Source organism: Rhinatrema bivittatum, chromosome 8 (assembly GCF_901001135.1).
Source record: "Rhinatrema bivittatum chromosome 8, aRhiBiv1.1, whole genome shotgun sequence".
NCBI classification, from domain to species: domain Eukaryota; kingdom Metazoa; phylum Chordata; class Amphibia; order Gymnophiona; family Rhinatrematidae; genus Rhinatrema; species Rhinatrema bivittatum.
In genome coordinates, this window is record NC_042622.1 from 169,065,811 (window position 1) to 169,089,659 (window position 23,849).

The 23,849-nt window shown below is 41.2% G+C and overlaps 1 protein-coding gene across 1 annotated transcript in view; it reads right to left on the reverse strand.

The window, feature by feature from the left end:
• The window catches only part of ZSWIM7 (zinc finger SWIM-type containing 7), a 151,113-nt gene that overhangs the window by 30,487 nt on the left and 96,777 nt on the right, over nt 1-23,849 (reverse strand). The window contains exon 4 of the mRNA XM_029611272.1: nt 2,816-2,920. Coding sequence (XP_029467132.1) covers nt 2,816-2,920 — 105 coding nt within the window. The remainder of the gene's footprint in view (nt 1-2,815; nt 2,921-23,849) is intronic.

Genomic DNA, 23,849 nt, shown 5'->3' on the forward strand with positions numbered 1-23,849 from the left:
CTTGGAAGCAGGAATGTTGCTCTGGTGGACCAAAAAGCATGAGGAGATTCTCTCGGCCACTCATGTGGCCAGGGTAGAGAATGTATAGGTAGATTTTCTGAGTAGGCACAGGCTGGATCTTGGAGAATGGGAGCTAGTGGACGAAGCTTTCTCCTGCATCTGGTCCAGGTGGGGCTCTCCTCAGATAGACATGATGGCTTTGAGTTAAAACCCCAAAGTTCTTCAGGTGGAAACTAGTCTCCAACCCAAGGGTCTCAACACACTGGCTCAAGCTTCTGTGTTTCCACCTTGGGTGCTAATAGAAAGGGTGATAAGGCAAATAGAGAGACATTTAGGTCTGGAGTTTCTGATTGCCCCAGGCATCTGTGGTTTATGGATCTTGTAAATCTCACGCTGCAGGGCTAGGTACATCCGGGTCATTTCCCCAGGTTGCTGTTTCAAGGTCCAATTTTCTTGGAATGGGCAGATCGCTTGTGTCTCACAGCCTGGTTGTTGAGAGTTAAAGGATATTCAGGAGATATCATTACTACTGTTACAAGCCAGGAAGATATTTAAGTCTTGGTGTCAGGAGTCTGGTATATATCCTTTAAAGGCTTCCATTCCAGAAATACTCTTGCAGATAGGGTTGCAACAGGGTGTGGCCTTGGACTCTCTCAAGGTGTAAGTAGTGGTGGTGTCCTGTTACAGGGGCAAGGTTGAAGGTTCTTCTATTGCTTCGCATCCAGATGTGGCCACTTTCTGAAGGGTGTGAAGCAGTTGTGTCCCCCTGTTCAGCCTGTGGTACCGTCGTGGAATCTCAGCTAAGGCTTTGTATATGCCATCCTTTGAGCCCATCAAGAAAGCATCTCTGAAGGATCTTACTCTGAAGGCCATGTTTTTAATAGCTATTTGTTTAGTGAGGTGTATTTCAGAACTGCAAGCCTTATCATATAGGTATCCTTTCCTTCAATTTTCAGAGGATGTCTATTTGGACAGTTCCTTTCTTCTTGCCTAAGATGGTTTTGGTGTTTCACCTCAGTCAGTCATTGCCAGCATTGGAGAATGCAAGGCTTTTCGACCGAGCGGAATCAAGACTCATGTGCAGATGTCTGTAGGAATCTTCTGAGGTGTCTAAGTCACAAAAAGCTTTCAGAAGTCAGATTACCTTTTTGTGCTGTTAGTGGTCCTAATAAAGGGTTAGAAAGCATCAGAGGCCTGATTGTTAGATCGATTAAGGAAACAAATCTAATTGGCTTACACGTGCCAGGGTCTAGAGGCACTGATCAGCATTACAGCACATTCCACTAGAAGTGGAGTCTTGGGCTGAGAGTCAGCCACCTGACAGATGTCCTGAAGGGATACTATGTGGTCTTCATTACACACTTTTGCCAAGCACTATGGGTTGGATGTTCAGGCGCCAGGCACGAAGGTGTTTCGTTTAAATGTGTCTTTCAGGTTCCCACCCAGTTTAGGAAGACTTGGATACATCCTATGATTTGTACTGGCCTGCGAGACGATAATTTTTCCTTCCCTTAGTTCTTATCTGCAAATTTTCTTTCCTTGAATCTCACAGACCAGGCTTGAGTCCTGTTCTTGCGTTCTGAAGATTCTTTCTGGTGTACATTATGGTGAAATGATATTATTCATTGAGTTTTGCTTCTGGTGTTCAATCTTTCTTAGAAGTCAGTTTTGAAGTTAAGCTTTTTACAGACTCTCTTGCTCGTGGGGCATGAGGGGATCATCGTTTTTTACTCTGTTAAATAGTTACTGAGGGCACAGTAGCTTAAGTTCTTAGAATGACGCTTTTGTTCTTCTCTAGCTACTGGGAGGAGAGAAAAGCTGTGGGATTCAAGAAAATAAAATTAGCAGGTGAGAGCCAAGTTTTTCCATTTAAGTGAAGCTATTTCTAGTCTACTCTTTTGCCACACATGCTTTAATGAATACTATTCAGAGTCTAAACCTGCTCACTTCCTTGCAGCTTCATACCTTGTTATAACAGTAGGTCTATAAAGGAAGTACTGTGCATAACCCTTTCCACACAATGCAAGCAAGGAAGGGCATGGTAAGATAATGATGCTCCTGCTATTAGCCTAGACACACTGGTTCCCATGTGAAACATGGCCAAAGAGGTGGAGACCTTCAACTTGGGCCATGTTTTCTTAGACTGCATCAAAGTTCCTCGGACTGTCTTTGCAGATGTTCAGCTTGCTCCGGTGAAGCTTTACCACTCTGCTGCCAGGAAGATATACAATAGAAACTTTCAGCCATTGCTTATGCTGAGGACTTCTTATACAATGTAACATGGAATATATTTCTTCTAACCTTCATAATATCAAGGAATAATTATAATGAATGTAAGGGGGTCTGCAATTGGAGGAAAGTTTCAGTTTTATACCGAGCAGTACTGGAGATCCTTTGATACAATGTAAGACTCAAGGCCAGGCCTATTAGCAAAACCTACATGTAAGACAATGCAATCCTAGCAATGCTGACAAATCTATTGGCCACTTTTTTTTTTTTTTTTTTTATATAAAGGGTTTCTCATTCTGTGCCTATGGCAGCAATTTATTAAAATCATGAGCCTCACTATATATAGCTTTCTGTCTCAGATCTTTAGCAATGAAAAGAATAATGACAAATTCAGACTGAGTTCCTACGTCCACTCTAACATCCAGCTGATGAGGCAATATTTTAAAATTTCAAATTTCCTTTCTTGCCAAATAGAGACATTATGTAAGGTAAAGAAGTTCCTCTATTACTGTTTCTTGGATATCTTGACAGGAAGCCAGCTTTTAGCCTAAACCAATTCTCTCAGGTACATGGCCGGGGATCTTACCAGTAGGTTGTCATTTTTCCGAAGCACAGAAAACGCAAAAGCAGGACACGAGCAGTAATGGCAGGAGGCATAGCAAATGTATAACTTGCCTGAACTTCCAAGTACCTTTAAAACAAAAAAGAACACAACAGGGGTTAACATTAGGCATGCTTCATTGATTTTGTGTGTTGAAGACCAGGTGACATTGCTTAAAGGCAGGCACCCAAAAAAGGAAAAATTTGCAAAGATCCAAAGACATAGCAGATCAGCAAAAGCACCCCCCCCCCCCCCCCAAAAGTCCAGGATTAAGATCAAGAAAGTCAAGCGCATGCTTTAGCAAGAGGACAACATTCATTCTCTGTGTTCCAGGAATACAAAGGGACCCTGAAGAAGATCCTTTACAGGGTCAGAACATTGATAAAGAAACGGTATATCTTTGCTACTAGGCATGTGCTTGACTTTTTTTTTTCTATACTAACTCCAACATATAGTGTCTTTCATCTAAACTGGACTATAAAAAGAGTTCCACTCAGTTTCTGAAGTACAATCTCCCTGTTGTGAAATGGAGCAACATCATATATGCATCGGCACAGATGGGATTTAGCTAACACCCCCATCTTACCCTTTGGTGCCCGGTCCCATTACAATGCGACTGTATGAATACTGTTTGTGTATTTGGGGTCCTGCCTTAAAAACCGGTCCCTCCAGTCATGAAAGACACTGCACAGTCAGTAGTGGGTATCAGAGAGTGCTACCAAAGCTACCCTCATGTCCTAAAGACATTTCTCCAAGGAACAACTTGTGCAGTCAACAAAAGGAGTCAGAATGCCTACAACAACCCAAACTACTCTGAATATGAGCTCTTTTCACTCAGACATCTATATTACAACATTTTAATAATGTCCTTATTAGGTAAGTCCAACTAATCGATAATGCTTAGCTTTACAAACCAGGAGCAATAAGAGGTGAAGCTGTTGAAACAGGGCAAGGCAAATTCACTCAAGACTTTTGTGAATCTTAATCTCCAGTCTCCTCTATGAAGCAGGATGTGGCAAATATCCTATCAGTTCACATTTTTGCTTAAAAATAGTGATTCTCAACTTACAGTGATCATCAGTAATATCTAATTTTTAAGTCCTATCTGTGTAAACAGTTCTGTAAATAACCACATGGTGATAAGATCCCTGGCCCAAAGAGCTTACAAAGAAGGGTGAGTGACTTCCTGAAACTTGCATGCTGAGTAGTCGAGGAAGTGGAACCCAGGGTCCTATAGATTATACTGCCAGCTCATAAGAATTAAAAGATTTCCAAAAGGATTTATTTTCTTTTTACTTGCCATACAAATATGAGCTAACATGCCAGGAACACTGCAAGCTGAAGAACAGCTACAAGTTCAAATAAATCAGACTTCTGCAGGAGCTAAAATAAAAAAAAGTTATGAACTATCATAAATCACACTGGTTGAAATAGTACTGAAGCAACTTAAGAGGTCTTTCTAGAAGTTAAAGGAAACTGGGCCTATAAAAATCTCTCCAAAGGCTAAATCTGAACTGGGCAGTGAGTCAGCCAAGTTTTTCTGTCTATACAAATGTTATTCAAATTACGTCTCTCGCAGATTTATCAAACACAAAAATCATTTTCCTAACCACCTGATTTGGTTGTGCTCCCTGAAGGTGCATCAGTGCTATGTTGTCAATCCAATATCCCATTCCTCATTCCAGTATAGGTGAAAAGACACCATCTAAATACACCCCTCTTTCACTGTAAAGGTAACCAATGACATTAGATGTGTGCTCATCCACCCAGTCTGCGAGAGAACCAATGAGGAAGACAGCAAAAGCTGGCCAGGTAGAGGAGTGATATGCTACAGGTGGCAAAGTTTCCATGGCTTTCAGCTGGGACATACCCTTAGTTGTGCTGCTGGGCAGACTGGGTAGGCCAATTAGTATACAATGGAGGATAAAGACTTACGTTACTTGCATATTCTTTTTCAAGTGGTCAAGGCAGTGCACTTCTAGTAGCTGCTTTGCTTTTGGAGAAACTGGAGTTTCTTCAGTTGTTGTACACGAGCTTTCTAGATCATACAAGCCCTTCTTCAGGTGACCCATGCAGTATAGAAATCTCATGGATTACATAGTTTTTTTTGCTGGTCCCACAGAGGGTAATTTTCAAAGGCATTTCTACAGATAAGAACATAAGAAAATGCCATACTGGGTCAGACCAAGGGTCCATCAAGCCCAGCATCCTGTTTCCAACAGTGGCCAATCCAGGCCATAAGAACCTGGCAAGTACCCAAAAACTAAGTCTATTCCATGTTACCATTACTAATGGCAGTGGCTATTCTCTAAGTGAACTTAATAGCAGGTAATGGACTTCTCCTCCAAGAACTTATCCAATCCTTTTGTAAACACCGCTATACTAACTGCACTAACCACATCCTCTGGCAACAAATTCCAGAGTTTAATTGTGCGCTGAGTAAAAAAGAACTTTCTCCGATTAGTTTTAAATGTGCCCCATGCTAACTTTATGGGAGTGCCCCCTAGTCTATTATCCGAAAGAGTAAATAACTGATTCACATCTACCCGTTCTAGACCTCATGATTTTAAACACCTCTATCATATCCCCCCCTCAGCCGTCTCTTCTCCAAGCTGAAAAGTCCTAACCTCTTTAGTCTTTCCTCATTGGGGAGCTGTTCCATTCCCTTTATCATTTTGGTCTCCCTTCTCTGTACCTTCTCCATCGCAATTATATCTTTTTTGAGATGCGGCAACCAGAACTGTACACAGTATTCAAGGTGCGGTCTCACCATGGAGCGATACAGAGGCATGATGACATTTTCCGTTTTATTCACCATTCCCTAATAATTCCCAACATTCTGAAGATAAAACAGTGCTTTATCCTCAGAAATGGGCTTTACAAAACAGCCTGCCTAATATGCATGTAAACATACCCTCGTGCATCATGTATGCAATATGCATGCAAGTTTATCCGGACTGAGTGGAGGTACTCTGGGACAGTGCTTTTTTTTTTTTTTTTTTTTTTAAATTCTGACCTGAAAACAGTGGATTTTTAGAAGAAAAAAAAGTGTCTAACCTCTGAAGGATCATTATACAATTTCAGTGACTGCAAAAACTTCATTAGTTTCCTTGAATTCTTGAACAGGTCATGAGCGTTATGCAATTGTTTATACACTTACAAGAAGAGTAAAACAAAATAGGCCCAAAGTTGCTATGTTTACCTTGCTTTCTGAATAATTATTGATTGTGATTAGTGATTTGTTTTGTGTAAATACTCTGTTTCTGACTGCTCCTCTGTTCTAGAGCCAATCTCTGAACCTAGCAGGACACACAGCATTTCAGGACTTAGGCTAGCTCCTGCAGCAGGACTCACCGGAATAGCCCATGGCTGCCTGCAATGGGCAGGCAGAAAGGATAAAGTTACAAAAAACCAAGGCATAAATGAGCATCACTATTGCAGCAAAATGCATAGCCTCCTTCCACCAGACAGGAGACAACGGACCAGTACCAGAACCTAGGAACTGTTCGGTACCCTGTTATCTTATTTCACTATTAGAACTATTTTTGCTTCCTTTTAACTTAACTACTTTGGGCTGAATTTTCAAAGCCATAATGGCCTGTTAGAAAATTTGCTGGTCTTTGCGTGAAAAAAAAGTATGCAATTACTTGGATTTAGTGTGTGAACACAAGAGGCATTAGGGAAGGAGTTGGGACAAAGTTTGGATTAACATACATACTTTCACTTTTAAAAAGTATACAAATAAATATGCCATGCCAGACGTATATGCAACCTTATTTGTATGCTGAGAATTTTAAAAATAAAAGCATGCATGTACTTGTTTTGAAAATCTTTGGAAAAGCTGTGGCTAAAAAGTACCCACAAACTTTCTCATCTCTGAAAATTGTCTTATATATTACTTTGGTAACATATACAAATAGTCATGCCAATAAAGTTTCTGGAATCTGAATCATATGCACAGATAAAGTGAGTGACTCAGGAAGTGGGGGTAGGAAACCCCCCCCCAAGAAGGTGCTCATCCACAGAGATGATTTGGTTGTCATGATTACTTAAATGAAGCTGTAAAAATTAGAATACTAAAATGGCAGCAGCAAGTTTCCTTATAAGCTGTTGAAGATGGTCTCATACTGCTCAACTAAACTTCAATCCATTAGGGACACATCCATTTCTGGTCTGGATAACCCCAAGCATTCAAATCTCAGACCTGCTGCTAGCTGGGTGTTAAAACCAAGACTGATATGCTTTTTTGCAGGCACTGAATTAAGAAAGCTTGTAGTATTTATATAGAGTGCCTCACCCCAGAGCACTGCACATGGACAATGAGCCTTTGCCCCAAAGAGTTTGCAAACCAATGATTTTTTTTCCCCTTCTGGGTAAATGAGGCTCTCAGTGGATGCTTTAGATCAGTGGTTCTCCCCCCAACCTGCCTGTCAAGTATTCAGGATATCTGCAATGAATATGCACTCACTGCAAACCCAACTGTCTGGAGGTCTTCCAGGACAGATTTGGAAACAACTGCCTTAAATAAATGGTTATCATGGCTTGCTCAAATCCACAGCCATGTCAGCAATATAAAGTCGGGTTAAAAAAACTGGGCTTCAGATACTTATAAAATTGAAGCAAGATGTGGTGTTGCTGAGACCTACACTGTGAACAGAAGCAGAGCAGAGCAGACAGAACTGTGCTACCAAAAGACAGCAGACACGCAGGAGGAAGGGGACACTCAGAAGTATAAAAACCAAATTAAGCCCATAGTGAGGTCTATCAAGTTAAACCAGCTCCATTCATAGGTAGACCCAAGCTTCAGATTCACCAGCTCCATTCATAGGTAGACCCAAGCTTCAGATTCACTTGATGAAGTGAATGGCTTTGCACTAGATTCCTTATTCATTAACCCACTGGCAGAGTACTAAAGGAAGAAGGCTGCACTGAAGAGCAAAACCAGGAGCATGGAATATAAACTGAGCCAGAGGCGAAGGTGAACCTCTCGCTGCCTGCTACTCAAAGGCTTGAGAAGGGGCGGCCAGATGGTAATAAAGGACAGGATGATTAGGGAGGCAGAGAGCCAGGTCATTTTCTTTGCTCTTGGTTTAAATTAAACCTTCTCCGATAAACAGGACTACAAGAGGCAGAAGAAAAGGAGGCTTCAGTCCAGCTGGAGAGGGGAGGGAAAGGGAGTGAATAATTAGTTCACATGAAAACCCTTGGGAAAAGTTGTTTTGAGGTTTTGTAAAAAAAAACAAAACAAAAAACAACCACAAAAACCGCCCCAAAAACCTTTCTTGCTAGAACCATGGGAGGAACCAGGAAAGAAAGCATGAAAGCTCTTTTTGTTTCTTGGCATTTGGTTTGTTTTTTACATGTGTATAGAATTAGTAGGGGTAAAGGAAAGAGTAAGAGAGGAAGATGAAGAATTAGTTTGGGATACAGTAATCTGAAAAACATTAATGTACTGCAGCCTATCTGGACCCTGTCCTTCTGGAATTTTGTGATGTAGCCATTGCTCAATTATCTTTCAAGTGGAAGATAATCACCAGTTGTATGTTTTCTATTACTGCTAATATTAGTAACATAGGTCTGCGAAGGGACCAACGGCAGAGACATTCTATACTGCACATATAATTTAATAATAAAACCAGAAGGAAAACCACGCAACGCTAGAATGCGTTTCCTGCACATGGCTAACCTAGGCAATTAGTAAGAGACATTATTCTGCACACAAGAGTAGCTGTGTGGAAAAGTACCACAGAAATTCAAAGGGCTTTTTATAACATGCACACAGCAAGGAAGAAATGCTAAATGGCTGCTTATTTTGTCTTGACATATTGTAACTTTAAACACAGAGCCCAGAGTCTCATCTCCCCCCCTCCCCTGCCGCCTGCTTAAATGCCTTTCTGCCTAAGTCTACTCTGTGTAAATTGCCAGATATCAGAAAACTGGGAGTGTCTTAAAGACTCTAAAGAAAACAAGTTTGCTTACCATAAACTGGGTTCTCGGTACAGAGCAGAACAAACCCTTCTCTCTTAGATCATACAGCTTTTGTTCTACTTAGCATAAGTGGGAGTTCCCACATCGGTGTTGTCTCTTGAGCTCCTCAGTTGATTTAGAGCTAAGCTTTAGCTGGACAGTTAACCCTCCAGGGAGGCAGGGTGGGTTTTTAGCATGGCTAATTCATCCTGCTGTCACTTAATGGGTAAGCAAACTTTTTCTCCCTTCAACAAGCAGGACTGAATTAATGACGACATGTGGGGAGGCCCAAGCTGAGGTTTGCAGCAGAGCACTTACAGAATGAAGCAACCCGAACCCCATCATAGAGAGGGGACTACTGGGTGAACAGACTACGCAACACTGCTTGAACAAACTTACTGTCTTCTTGATAAGACTGTTCAGACAGTAATAGGATGTGAAGGTGCACGCCGATAACCAAGTTGCAGTTTTGCAGATGGCTTTGGTAGACAGCTTGCAGATCAGCCACTGATGCAGCCATGGCTGTCACTTGAATCTGTGATCTGGAGGCTAGCGACAGCATAATAATGCACGATACAGTCTGCTAGCCAGTTGGACGACGCGCGCTTTGATCGTAAGAGATGACTAGTTACAAGGTCTGATGAAGTGGCTGGGTTCTTTTCTGGTATTAAGCCAAGGCTCTCTTAGTTCAATGAAGGAAGGCATTTTCCCCTTGGAAAGAACATGAGTAACGCGATAGCTTGTTTTATATGAAAACTCTACACCACGTTTGGTAGAAACTTGAGACAGGTGCAGACCCCCACCATATTGCAGAAGAACTGCATACATGGAGAGTAATGAGGCAATGCCAGAAGCTCACCGATTGCCCTGACAGATATAATCGCAACAAGTCTTCACCAGCTCTGCCACTTGGTCTAAGAGCCCAGTGATCTCTGGCCAGGTACTAGGGGTGAACATCCTCTTCTGAAATCAGAATGGGCGCATCTTGAGGGCCCTATGACTTTGTAACAGTTTTCTCGGGGGGGGGGGGGGATGTGTAGAGATCAAAAGTACCACCGAGCAGATGGGATCTGGTGTCTCTAGAAGAAAACCCAGAAGCCTTACATAACATAAGAACTGCCATCAAGCCCAGTATCCGGTTTCCAATAGTGGACAATATAGGTCACAAGTATCTGGCTTAATTCCAAAAAGTAGATAGATTCCAAGCTGCTTATCCCAAGAAAGTGGATTTCTGCAACTGAACCTTAATAATGGTTAATGAACTTTTCTTCCAGGAACTTGTCCAAACCTTTTTTAAACGCAGCTACATGAATAGCTTTCACCACATTTTCTATCAACAATTTCCAGAGCTTATTCATGTGTTTAGTAAAAAAATATTTTCTCTTATTAATTTGAAATGTATTACTTATTAACTTCATTATGTCCCTTGGACTTTGTACTTTTCAAAAGAGTGAACAACTGTTTACGTATTCCATTCCACTCATTTTATAGACCTCTATCATATCCCCCCCCTCAGCTGTCTTTTTTCCAAGCTGAAGAGTCCTAACATCTTTAGCCTTTCTTCATAGAAGAATTGTTCCATCCCCTTTATTTTGGGAGCCCTTCTCTGTACCTTTTCCAATTTTGCTATATCTTTTTTTTTGAGATGTGGTGACCTGAATTGCACACAATGTTCAAGATGAGGTCACGCCATGGAGTGTGTCAGAGGCATTATAAAATTCTCTGTTTTATTCTCCATTTTTTCCTAATAATTCCTAGCATTCTATTTGCTTTCTTGGCTGCTGCTGCACACTGAACATATTTCAATGACGACTCCTAATGTGGAACCTTGCATTTTGTAGCCATAATTTGGGTTACTCTTACCCAAGTACATCACTTTGACTTGTCCACTTGATGGTGAAATAACCCTTGAGATAGGAGGTGAATTGCGCATATTTCCTGCAGCATCTCAATGCTCCCCAAATGCAGTGAAGGGATTGGTGACAAGATATCAGTAGCAGCAAGGCTTGATGTGTTGATGCCAGTCTGTGCTCCAAGGCTCAAGGCGTCAATGGTTTCTAGACTTGATACATTGACAGCTCTGGGGCTGGATGCGCCTGCAAGTTGTGCATTGAATGTGTTGCTGGTGCAGAGGCTCAGTGTTTCTTTGTTGGCGTCCAAGGAGTGATGCATCTTCTTAGCCATCCTAAATCCCCTGGTGCCCATGAGAGGCTTGCGGACACATGAGAAGGGATCCAAGACCTGCTTGAGGAGCTCCTGCTCAACTCTGCACCCAGGTTGCTAGAAGAGGCTCCGTTTCAGGAGTAGCAGCAACTGCAGGTCTTTAGACACTTACGCAGGTGCCCCATATTGCAGCCTCTGGCTCTCTTTGTCCGTGATGACATCCAGCCACAGTAATAACAGTTGGCAGCATTGTGGCCAGTCTCCAGAAACCAGTAATAAATGTCATGGCCATCAGTGATAGACATCTTACCACACATGCAATCTTTGAAGCCGCTGAGGGTGGCTTTCTTGGAGCCGGACATTTCACTTCAAGATATGTTATATTATTGTTTTTTTTAATAGCGCTGAACAGTGCTGTTTGGAGACTACTAAGGCAATAAGGCAAGAAAATCTGAGAAAAATATTAAATACTGAAAACTATCTAAGGTATAACCAAAGAAAAACGCAAAAAGGGTACACATCTGGGTTGAAGCTCAGACAAAAAAAATAGAGTGAGGGGTTCATGAGATAACTCCCGTACATGCTTAGTAGAGTAAAAGCTCTATAAGCTTAAAGAAAAGGTTCTGTTTGGAGCCAAATGACATCACCCACATGTCATGGCTAATTCACCCTTGCCTGTCAGAGAACTCTAAAATTCTCTCTCTAAATCAATTTGAAGAAGCCTGGTCAGGCTATGACCTGTCTCCATCTCTCTTCTGTTGGCTAGAATGTCTGACTATAAATGGATGGGTGGATGAAGCCAGAAACAGCTGCTTTTGTTTGGATGACTTGGCTACTAGGGTGCAGAAGATTTTTGTAAGATACAGCTGAGATTTAACCATCAGTTATACATTTCCTTTCCCACATATTGCTCTGTGGGGAGGACACACAAACAGCAAGGATCAAGTCCCTCAGCACCAGTTTCATTTGAACTCAAGATCAGTGAAGGAGGGGGTGGGAGATGAAGGATTTCTTTTCCAATCTGATGCGTGCAGAAGAAACATGAAACTCGTGGTAGTGTTAAAGCCAAAGTTTAAAGCAGAGAGAATTCTCTTTGCTAAGAATAACTTGTTGCTGTGCATGAGGATTGTGTTCACACTGATATTAGAATGGCTAGTAAAATGGGCAACATGATAACGGGAGACTTCAATTTCCTGAGTATTGATTGGGACGTGCAAGGGAGGTAAAGTTCTTAAATGTCATCAATGACTATCATGCAGCAGTTTGTTATAGAATCAACATGCAGGATAAGAACATGCCAAACTGGGTCAGACCAAGGGTTCATCAAGCTCAGCATCCTGTTTCCAACAGTGGCCAATCCAGGCCAAAAGAACCCGGCAAGTACCCAAAAACTAAGTCTATTCCATGTTACGTTGCTAGTAATAGCAGTGGCTATTTTCTAAGTCAACTTAATAGCAGGTAATGGACTTCTCCTCCAAGAACTTATCCAATCCTTTTTTAAACACAGCTACACTAACTGCACTAACCACATCCTCTGGCAGCAAATTCCAGAGTTTAATTGTGCGTTGAGTGAAAAAGAACTTTCTCCGATTAGTTTTAAATGTGCCACATGCTAACTTCATGGAGTGCCCCCTAGTCTATTATCCGAAAGAGTAAATAACAGATTCACATTTACCCATTCTAGACCTCTCAAGATTTTAAACACCTCTATCACATCCCCCCTCAGCAGTCTCTTCTCCAAGCTGAAAAGTCCTAACCTCTTTAGTCTTTCCTCATAGGGGAGCTGTTCCATTCCCTTTATCATTTGTCACCCTTCTCTGTATCTTCTCCATCGTAATTATATATTTTTTTTTTTAGATGCGGTGACCAGAATTGTACACAGTATTCAAGGTGCGGTCTCACCATGGAGCGATACAGAGGCATTATGACATTTTCCGTTTTATTCACCATTCCCTTTCTAATCAATCCTGCAAGCAATAATCTTCTCCAAACTAGATTATTGCAATTCTCTACTACTAGGCCTCCCAGCTTCTTACACCAAGCCTTTACAAATGGTACAGAACACAGCAGCTAGAATACTTACAAATTCCAGGAAAATCGACCATATCTCCCCCATCCTCAAAGACCTTCATTGGTTACCGATCCACTTCAGAATTATGTACAAAACCATCATGATTATCTACAAGAACATCCATCAACACACTCAACTTGACTTACAAATCCCTTTTAAAAAATACACAGCCGCCAGACCCATCAGGGAACATTACAAAGAATCACTTCAGGTACCTCATGCCAAAACTTACCAACATAAATACTACAGTTCAAGAGCTCTTTCATCAGCAGGTCCAATCCTTTGGAACTCCATCCCACCGGACTTAAGACAAGAACCATGCGCCCCAACTTTTAGGAAGAGACTAAAAACGTGGCTTTTTAAAAAAGCGTTCCCAGAACTGGATTAAATTCCCCACCCATCAGCACAAACACAAAGTTAGTGAACTGCAATAAACCCACTAACTTCATACGCAGTCACAGCATCTTATTATTATACTTCACAACAGCATCATATTTGATCATTTTTGCTACTCATCTATATTTTTATAATACTATACATATTTATTAATTGATACAGTTGGCTAAAATGTTAATATTCTTCCTTCAATTTCCTCCCCCTTTCAGATCCTAGTTATTTTTTCCTTGTTTTTTGTAACTTTCTCACATCCTAAATATTGTTATTATATCTGTTAAGTTTCATTCTATATGTGACGTTGAATTGGGAAATATTTTACTATGTTACTCTCTGCCTTTACTCACATTGTTAATTGTAAACCGGGTTGATGTGATTCCTATCATGAAACTCGGTATAATAAAAATAAATAAAAAATAAATAAATAAATAATAATTCCCAACATTCTGTTTGCTTTGACTGCTGCAGCACACTGAACCGATTTCAATGTGTTATCCACTATGACGCCAAGATCTCTTTTTTGGGTAGTAGCACCTAATATGGAACCTAACATTGTGTAACTATAGCATGGGTTAATTTTTCCCTATATGCATCACCTTGCACTTAGCCACATTACATTTCATCTGCCATTTCGATGCCCAATTTTCCAGTCTCACAAGGTCTTCCTGCAAGAGACAAAGGTGATCAATCCACTTGGCAAAAGTGATCATAATGTAATAAAAATATGACAATCATTGGAGGGTGAATACCAAGGAAATTATACTGCAGTAACATTTCACTATAAAAAGGGAGATTGATAAAATGAGGAAATTTGTTAGGAAAAAAAAAACCTGAAAGGCACAATACACAAGGTTAAAAACTTGCAGGTTACTATCCTTGAGGCCCAAATAAAATTTATTCTGTGCATTAAAAAAGGTCAAAAGAAAACCAAAACACTGCTAGTGTGGTTTAATAGTAAGATAAAAGATGTAAAGCCAAAAGGGCATCATTCAAAAAAATGGAAAGCAGACCTAAATTAGGAAAATAGGGAAGTGCATAAGCACTAGCAAGTTAGATATAGGAGCACTGGATGTCCGGCGCCATCTTTAAAGATGGCGCCGGCCATCAGCCCATAGTATAATATGGGCTGATGAGTAAAGATGGCGCCGGCCATCCAGTGCTCCTACCATGTGACAGGGGCCGGCCAATGGCACGGATACCCTGTCACATGGTAAGGGCAAAGGGGCATCGGTGCCATTTTTTTTTTTTTTTTTTTTTTAGAACAGGTGATGCCTGGGAAATCTTTCCCCGAGGCCCCCCTGGACCACCAGGTAACTTTAAAAGGTTTTGGGGGGGGGGGGGTTGATTTAAATGGTCGGATGGGTTTTTTTTGTTTTTTTTGCGGTGCGGGCCTCCGTAAAAAAATAATTAGCGATGGGTCAGGTCGGGAGGTCGATTTAAAGGGTCGGATGTGTTTTGTTGTTTTTTTTTTGCGGTGCAGGCCTCCTAAAAAAATGTGAATTGGAATCGGAAACGATTCCAATTCACATATCCTAACGATCAGATTCGAGCCCCCCCGCAGCCGAATCTGATCGTTAAGACGATCTGGCACACGATTCACATCTCTACTGTACAAGGGCATTATCACCTCCATTTCTTACTGGTTATTTCTCTCTCTATGCAGCCCAGCATTCTTCTGGCTTTAGATATTGCCTTGTTACATTGCTTCGCCATTTTTAGATCTTCAGTCACTATTACCCCAAGATCCCTCTCTTGATCCATGCACATCAGTCTCATCCCCCATCATACAGCTCTTTTGGATTACTGCACCCCAGCTGCATGACTCTGCTCTTTTTGGCATTGAATCCCAGCTGCAAAGTCTTCGACCACTCTAAGCTTTCATAAATCATTTTTCATTCTCTCTACTCCTTCAGGCATGTCCACTCTATTGCAGATCTTAATATTATCTGCAAAGAGAAAAATGTTTTACCTTTTATCCCTTCTGCAATGTCACTGACAAAGCTATTGAACAGAACTGGCCCCAACACTGAACCCTGTGGCACTCCATTTAACATGGTTTTCTCTTCAGATTACATTCCATTTACCATTACACTCTATTTCCTTTCAGTCAACCAGTTTGTAATCCATACCACCACCTTGGCATTCATTCCCAAGCTTCTCATTTTATTCACAAGCCTCCTATGCGATAGTATCAAAAACTTTGCTGAAATCCAAGTAGATCACATCGAGCACTCTTCCTCAATCCAATTCTCTAGTTACCCAATATAATAAAAAAAAAAGGTCATATTTGTCCAACAGGACCTTCCCCTGGTGAATCCATGTTACTTCAGATCCAGCAACTCACCAGATTGTAGGTAGTTCACTATTCTTTCCTTCAGCAGAGTCTCCATTAATTTTCCAACCACCTAGGTGAGGCTAACCAGCCTGTAATTTCTGGTCTCCTCTCTGCTACCACTCTTGTGAAGCGGGAGCAACACTGCTCTTTCTCCAATCCCATGGCACCACTGTTTCCAGGGATCTATGAACAGGTCCTCCTACAGACCTGCCAGCATATCTCTGAGCTCTCTCAGTACCATGGGGTGTCTCATCTGGCTCCAAAGGCCTTGCCTGTTTTCAGTTTGCCTAGCAACTCCCATCTATTCTCTTCTGTAAATGGTGTTTCATCTACTCCATCCCCATCTATGGTCTTAGTAACCAGCAACGGTCCCTTCTCCAGGGTTGTCTTTAGTGAATACAGAGCTGAAGTATTTAATATTTCTGCCATTTCTTTGTTAATCTCTACACATTGCTCCTTACCTTTCAATTTCACTATACCACTTCTGACCTCCCTTCTTTCACTGATATATCTGAAAAAATGTTTTGTCTCCTCACTTTACCTTTTTGGTCATCTTTTCTTCCGCCTGACTTTTTGCTTTTCTTATTTCTTTGTCTCCCTCAGTTTTAACAGATTCTTCCCTGTGTTCCATTTTTTTGGATCCTTTATACTTCTTGAATGCTATTCTTTTTGCCTTTATTTTTTCAGTCATCTCCTTAGAGAACCAGATAAGTAAACAAGAGTAAGAGGAAAAAGAAGCCTAAGATATAGGATTTGTTGCTTTTGTAACAGCACCTTTTAACTTGGCCCTCTGTTTCACCTCACCCATTTTCTCCTCCCAGCCTTCCTCTAAGTACATCTCCATTTTGATAAAGTCCGTATTTTTGAAATTCATAACTCAATTTTGCGAATAGGACACAGAAGTCACACAGTCTGATGATCACTGGGGCTCAGGTGAGCCCCTATCTGAACATCAGAGACAATCACCATTAGTGAGCACCAGATCGAGTATCACACCCTCCCTCGTGATTTCCATTACCATTTGTTTGAGCAGCCCCTTGAAGAGCATCCACTATTTCTCTACTTCTCATAGATTCTGCAGAATGGATACGCCAATCCACATCCAGCAGATTAAAATCTTCAACAAGCAACAATTCACCCTTCTTTCCCACCTTTTGAATATTTTCAATGAGTTCTCTGTCCAGTTCTTCCGTTTGAGTTGGTGGCTTGTAGATCACAACAGTAAAAATAGAAGCACCATCTTTTTTTTTTTTTTTAGGACAGTCCATAATGCTTCTTCTCTACCCCACATCCCTTGCAATTCAGTTGCTTGGATATTGTTTTTGACATAAAGAGCTACTCCTCTCTGTCCTTTCTTATCAAGTTATAGCCCGGGATGGCTGCATCTCAAATGTGGGAATCCGTGAACCAGGTTTACGTAACAGCAACAATGTCCAACTCTGCCTCCACCATTAGGGCCTGCAGGTTTGTAATTTTACCGCCCAGAATATAAGCATTTGTAATCCCCTTTTCTGCTTTATTGAACTGACTGATTTTGTTAGTTTCTCTTCCCTCTTCCTGTTATGCTTGGGGGCGACATACCAAATTCACAAGCCACCTCTCTCTAGTTTAAATGCCTGATAATGTATGATCTGAATTTTTCAGTTAGCATCTTCTTTCCTGCCACAGACAAATGTAGGCCATCCATGCCATATAATCCTTCATTGCTCCATACACAGCCCTAGCCTCCAATGTATCCAAAACCATTTTCCTTACACCGGGTTTTGAGCCAGACATTGAAATTATCTATATTGCATAACCTTTCCTTTCCATAAACAGGTAGTACTTCTGAAAAGGCAATAGTCTTTGCCAAGAGTGATATTCTTCCCTAGATTTTGGAAATCTTCCTGTACTTTGTGGACACCGTTTCTAGCAAGGTCATTGGTCCCCAGATGGATGATAACATTGATATCAGAGTTCTTACTTTTTTCTAAAATTGCATTGACCACCTGGAGCTGTTGAAATGGCAGTGGATTGTGAAGAACTGCAGAAGGAACTTATGAGACTAGGAAAATGGGCTTCTAAACAGCAGATGCAATTTTATGTGGACAAGTGCAAAGTAATGCAGGTAAAGGAAAATTGGTTCTTACCTGCTAATTTTCATTCCAGGAATACCATAGATCAGTCTAGACAAATGGATTTTGCATCCCTACCAGCCAATGGAGACAGAGAAAAACTCTTCAGACACTACTACAAAATCAAGTGTGCCACCTGCAGTCCCTCAGTATTGACCTGTACCTAAACCAAGATGAACCTCACCCCCTTTATAAGGTGAGCAGTGGAACTAAGGGTTGTAACTCCCTAGCTGATGCCCTCAACCCCAAAAAGAACTTGAAAACTGTTCTGCACTATGTACAACCAGCACTATTACAGATCTTTCACAATCAAAGGGGATGGGCCTCTGGACTGATCTGTGGTATTCCAGGAACGAAAATTAACAGGTAAGAACCAATTTTCCTTTCCTGTTCATACCCCAAATCAGTCCAGACAAGTGGGATGTACCCAAGCTCCCCTACACTTAGTGGGAACCCGAAAGACTAGCTCGCAACATCTTCACCAAAGGTCGCCACCTCAGGCATCCTGACATGGTAATGTCTGGCAAGCTTATGAAGTGAGGATCATGTGACAAATCTCTTGCGGAGATATCAATTGAAGCTCCACCACTTGCATCTGTCCGACCTTTACAGATGTAAGCGACTGACGCCTTAGAAGACTCTGCATCCTTCTTTGCCGCACTAAACATGAGATGCTCTGATTGCTTTTTTTTTCTTTTTACTCCAGACTGTAGATTTTACCCCTCTACCATTTGCTGGAGACAGAAAAATACTGACTGCAGGTGGCACACTGTTTTGTGGCAGTGCCTGAAAAGTTTTTCACTGCCTACATCTGCTGATAGGGATATAAAACCCACTTGTCTGGACTGATCTGAGGTATGAACAGGAATTGGGATTATTTTTTCCCTACAAGTACACAATGCAGGGTTTCATATTAGGATTCACCATCTAGGAAAAGGACTTCAGAGTCCTTGTGGACAATACTTTAAAATCTTCGGCTGTGTGCATGGCAGCAGTAAAAAGACCGACTGGATAATATCCTGAAGGAAAAGTCCATTAATAGTTGTTTGCCAGAGCTTACCCCTAGTTGTGAGATAGAAGAAATTAATCAGCTATTGGGGAATCTGTCGGGAGTGGGTGCTTGTGAGCCGGACGGGACACTGGGCTTAATGAACTTTGACTTGACCCAGCATGACATTTATCAAACTGACGTCTTCCCCATAATACAGCCAATATGGTCTCTACATTCACTGCCACCTTGTTGAGTTGCCCCCTGCCAGTACTACAGACTGATGGTCTCTTTACTCACACTGAACACTCCTCTGTACTACAGCTTCATGGATTCTATTACTTATCATTAAACTAAGTACTCCCCTATGTAAAATAAAACTGTTGCCCAGCTCCATCATGGAACTCATAGTCAAACTGTAAAAGGAGTCTCTCTCTCTCTCAAGTGTATAACTTAACCTAGGCAGTGCTTTGATTGCTAAGAAAAGTTATTTAAAAAATAATTTTTTTTTTAATAGGAAAGTATGTGATTTTTACTCAAACCGTCTTAGTCACCGTTTGACTCCTGGTGCTTTGCAATCAGAACACAGCTGAGAAATGGCAAAGCAATTCTCCTAGAATTTACTGTGGCTCAAAGGCCTGCAGTTAAGCGGCTCAACTCAATAATGCCCCTTGTAAAGCTTTGTAAACATATACTAGAACATCTTTTTCTTTCCTTCCATCACCATATTAAAAACAAGGACTCTGCAGAATAGCAGTGGTGGTGGTATTATTGCTGCTGGAGCTCTATAGATTTATAGGAAAGCATTGTCTGTGTCAGTGCCATAGATCAGTCTCTCTCAACCTTTTTTCTGTCGAGACACACCTGACAGATGTTCTCACATGTGCGACACTGAACATGTGACCATCATGGGGCTAAATGTAAACAAACACTCTGCATTCCACAGGAACCCCCATTCAATTTACTATACAAAAAAAAAGATATTTCTGGTGACATCTCAATAACAGCAACAAACACTCTCTCCTACCAGGTGCAATAGCCTTCCTTATGAAAAAAACAGTAATTTACCACCAATGCATGTTCTATTGAGAAAACACAACAAATAATATTGATACAAATGCCTACATGCTAGTAAAATACTTCACCTTGGTCACACACAGAATCAACCTTCACCAAGTACAGAAAGACCACAAATTACAAATATGGAAACAGAAACTGGAATGGAACCCCAAAAGCGCCACTCTGCATTCTGTGCAAAACAAAAATATAGCACCTATCAGACTTCCAGGATCTGAAATAATGTACACAAACTAATGCGCACAAAGTTACACCTGCATTATGGAACTCAAACAGTAACAACCCTACCTATGAAAAGGCAAAAATTATACCAGGCCCTAAACACCAATACACCTTCTATTAGGAAAACAGAACAAGCCAAGCTGCTATAGATCTCTACCAAGAAACTACAAGCTAGCAGAACACCCTTAGCTGGGTCACACACGCAGAACACAGACAGACCCTCACCAAATACAGAATAAAGTGACCATAAAGCTAATGTTTTTGTCTTGTTTTAGTGCATACAGAGTTTGGCTTCTTGCTGTTTCCAGTTCAGTTTTTGTCTCCACATTTCTATTAATTCCCCGAGAAATATAAAATAATCTAAAACTCGAAATGTGTTAATTACCAGGGTAAAAAATTTATTTTTACTGAGCCACCTCATTTGGATAATTTTCTGAAGGATAAATCAAGTCCAATAGAAAACCAGATATCAACTGAAAAGGCATTAGAAAAAGAGAAAATTAGGATCCCTTCTCATAATGAATTATGAAAAATGTATTTGGAAAGTTATGAGCCCCCCGCCATTATTAGTTCTTATTGAGAAAGGTTTATAATTTTTGTTATGCTAAGGAAATTATGTGAATGATATTATGTTATTTCTTAATAAGATTGCCTATAAATATTGGAAAATGTGATGTCTAATATATTAAAAGTTATAATAAAGAGATAATTGAAGAAAAAAAAATCTAAAACTAGAATATAATAAATGTTTCAAAACAACTGACAGTCAATCAAGAAAGATAAACTTAAAAAGCCACCTTTACTTACCCTCTCCAGTAACTCTCCTACTCCTTTCCCTTGTAGGCCAATAGCACATGCCAGAAGCAGCAAAGACTGCTGAAGCTCTGTCCTCATGCTCTTCTTCCTTAGGGCCCATGACTAGTGTCTCACACACACACCCCCCAGTCAGCTGCCTGACCAATCTCCCACACACACACACACCAGTGACTTTCCTAAGCAGTCTCTTGCTCTCACACATTTCTCTTACTTACACACATGCTGGCTCACTCCCTGTCTCACTCACCCCCACCCACAGCACACATAGCAGCTACAGCACAAGGTAGCCGGTATGCTGCTATGAAAAGCAGATTCCTGACAGGCGTGACCTCCCCAGCCCCACAGTGCTAAGAAGTCAGCACTCAGCTCTTTGCTTGTGCTGCGATTGATTGCAGCACAGAGCAATCAGCTGAGAATATATATCTATGCTTTTCTCCCCGCTCCAGCCTTTTTTTTTTTTTTGCAGTTTGATTATTAACAACTTTATATTTTCTTGCTGGTGTTGCGCTGGCGAGAGAAGGGGAGGTCTGAGCCGTACTCCTGCAGGCCCTGAAAAAGTGGCCAGCCAGCATCGAATGTGATTTCTGCAGCAGCATTGCATACATGGCCTTTTCTTCTTCCCACGTGCCCGGTAAACATCACTTCCTCTTCCGGGCCACAGGGGCAGGAAGAAGAAAAGGTCACGTTCCTGTTGCTGGCTTCTATAAAGACACTGCTGCTATTCCCCTCGGGGCTTGAATGTGCTGATAGCCTGGGCAGGAACGGCAGCAGTGTTAGTCTCGCTGAGGTGAAAGGGGGGGAGGGAGCAGCCGGTGTGCGACACCTGCCGGAGCTTCGCGACACACCGGTTGAGAACCGCTGCCATAGATCATAAGGTTACGAACTCTGGACACAATACTGCATGGACAGCTCCAACTGAATACCACTCCCAAGCGTGGCTTATTTATAATCACAAAAAAACTGTAGTTAGAACATTTATAGCCCGCAGTTATGCACAGTTCTAAGCAGGGTACATCAACAGAATCATAAAATACATATAGACAATATGTAAGACCAAAAACCCACATTTTGCTGATGCTGATTCAAGACTATGGATGTCAAAAACTAAGTCATAAGCAATTCATTCTTACTCCATAGTTTAATTATCTAATGCTGATTCACCATCCCAAAAGCTTATGTAAAAGAGAGCTTTCAGATATTTCTTAAATGCAGTAGCGTAGCCAGAAATGAATTCTTTGGGGAGCCCAATGTTAACATGGGTGGGCAGTTGACATATAGGTCTAGGCTCTACTAGTTGTACTCATGGATAAATAATGCCTTAGAAATCCATTGTCAGGTGCAATCTAAGTCATTTTATCATAAGTGATGCTTTAAAATATTTTAATTCTATTTCAAGCACTTACCAGCATTAAAAATACCTTAATAATCTGTATTAATTTATTTTATATTTATTGTAGTTTCTAAATACATATCATGTAAAAAGTAAATAAAGAACACTTAAACATCAGCTCCAATCATGTAATAAAACAAATACCAATGTATTTTTATGAATCCTCTTTCCAAAAATGCATAGAATATCATAACTACAATAAAACAGCAATAATCATAATACTCATCATAAGAACTGAATATTTGCAACAGGTGCAGAACAGAACTAGGACACGCAAAAAAATATTCAGTGTCAGCAAAATAAACTCCTTCCAAAACCAAACATTTTGTGAGGACAAAATCCCTACAAAAAAAAAACAAACCCCCAAACCCCTAGAATCTTGCCATACTATGCCATAACAGCAGTAACTCAAGACTCAAAACAGCAGCAATCTTATCTACAAAAAGGCAGGAAAGGCATTACACTAAGCCCTAGAACACAGCCACACAACCGTGTGGGCAAACAGAACAAGCCAAACTGCTACAAATCCCTACAGAGAAATAAATGCTAGCTGAAATACTGTAACTGTTACACATACACAATACAGACAGACCCCTACCCAATACAAAATAAGAGATTACAAATTAGAAACAAACATGCAGACAAAACTGAAATGAAAAGCTTGAGAAACCAGACTCTGAACACTGAAGAAACAGCAAAATGCAAATATATAAGAAATGCATTCCCAAAGATGGCATATTTCAATCACTGAAAGTTTTTTTTTTTTTACCTTTGTCATCTGATCTTATTTTTTTAATCTGTTAGTCCCAGTGTCTTTGTTCCCTTGTCTGTTTTCTTAATTCCTTTTTCATGGTCTTTTTTATTCTGTTTCTTCTCTCTCGTCTTCTTTCCTTCCTCCTTCATACACACATGCACTCTCTCACACAGGCTCCCATTTCTCATATGCTCTCTCACGTGCAGGCTCACACGCAGGTTCCTCCCCCCCAGACTCTCGCTCTCATATGATGTCTTTCATACGCAGGCTCCCATTCCCCCCTCAAAGGCACATAAGCTCTCACATTGTTTCACACACAGGCTCTCACAAACATAGGGTCTCACTCTAAAAAGCAGGCTGCCACTTCAACACACACACAGGGGCTCACTTCCAAATGCTCTCTTACATCCACATGGTCACTCTCTCACACACACACAGCTTCTCCACTCCCATGTCTCTCTCTCACATAGCTCTCCCCCAGCCAGGCTCCTATTCACACCAACACTTCTTCCCCCCAGCCAGGCTCCCATTCATACCAACACTTCTTCCCCCCCAGCCAGGCTCCCATTCACACCGACACCCACACACCCAGGCAGTCTTCCCACTGGGAGCAGAAGGGGAAAGTCCGTTCTGCTGCTTCTCCTCGTGTGCCAGCCTCTGCACTATACAAAACTCTTGTGGCTAGCAGTTCCTCTATGCTGATCTCATGCATCTCAAGATCAGCATAGA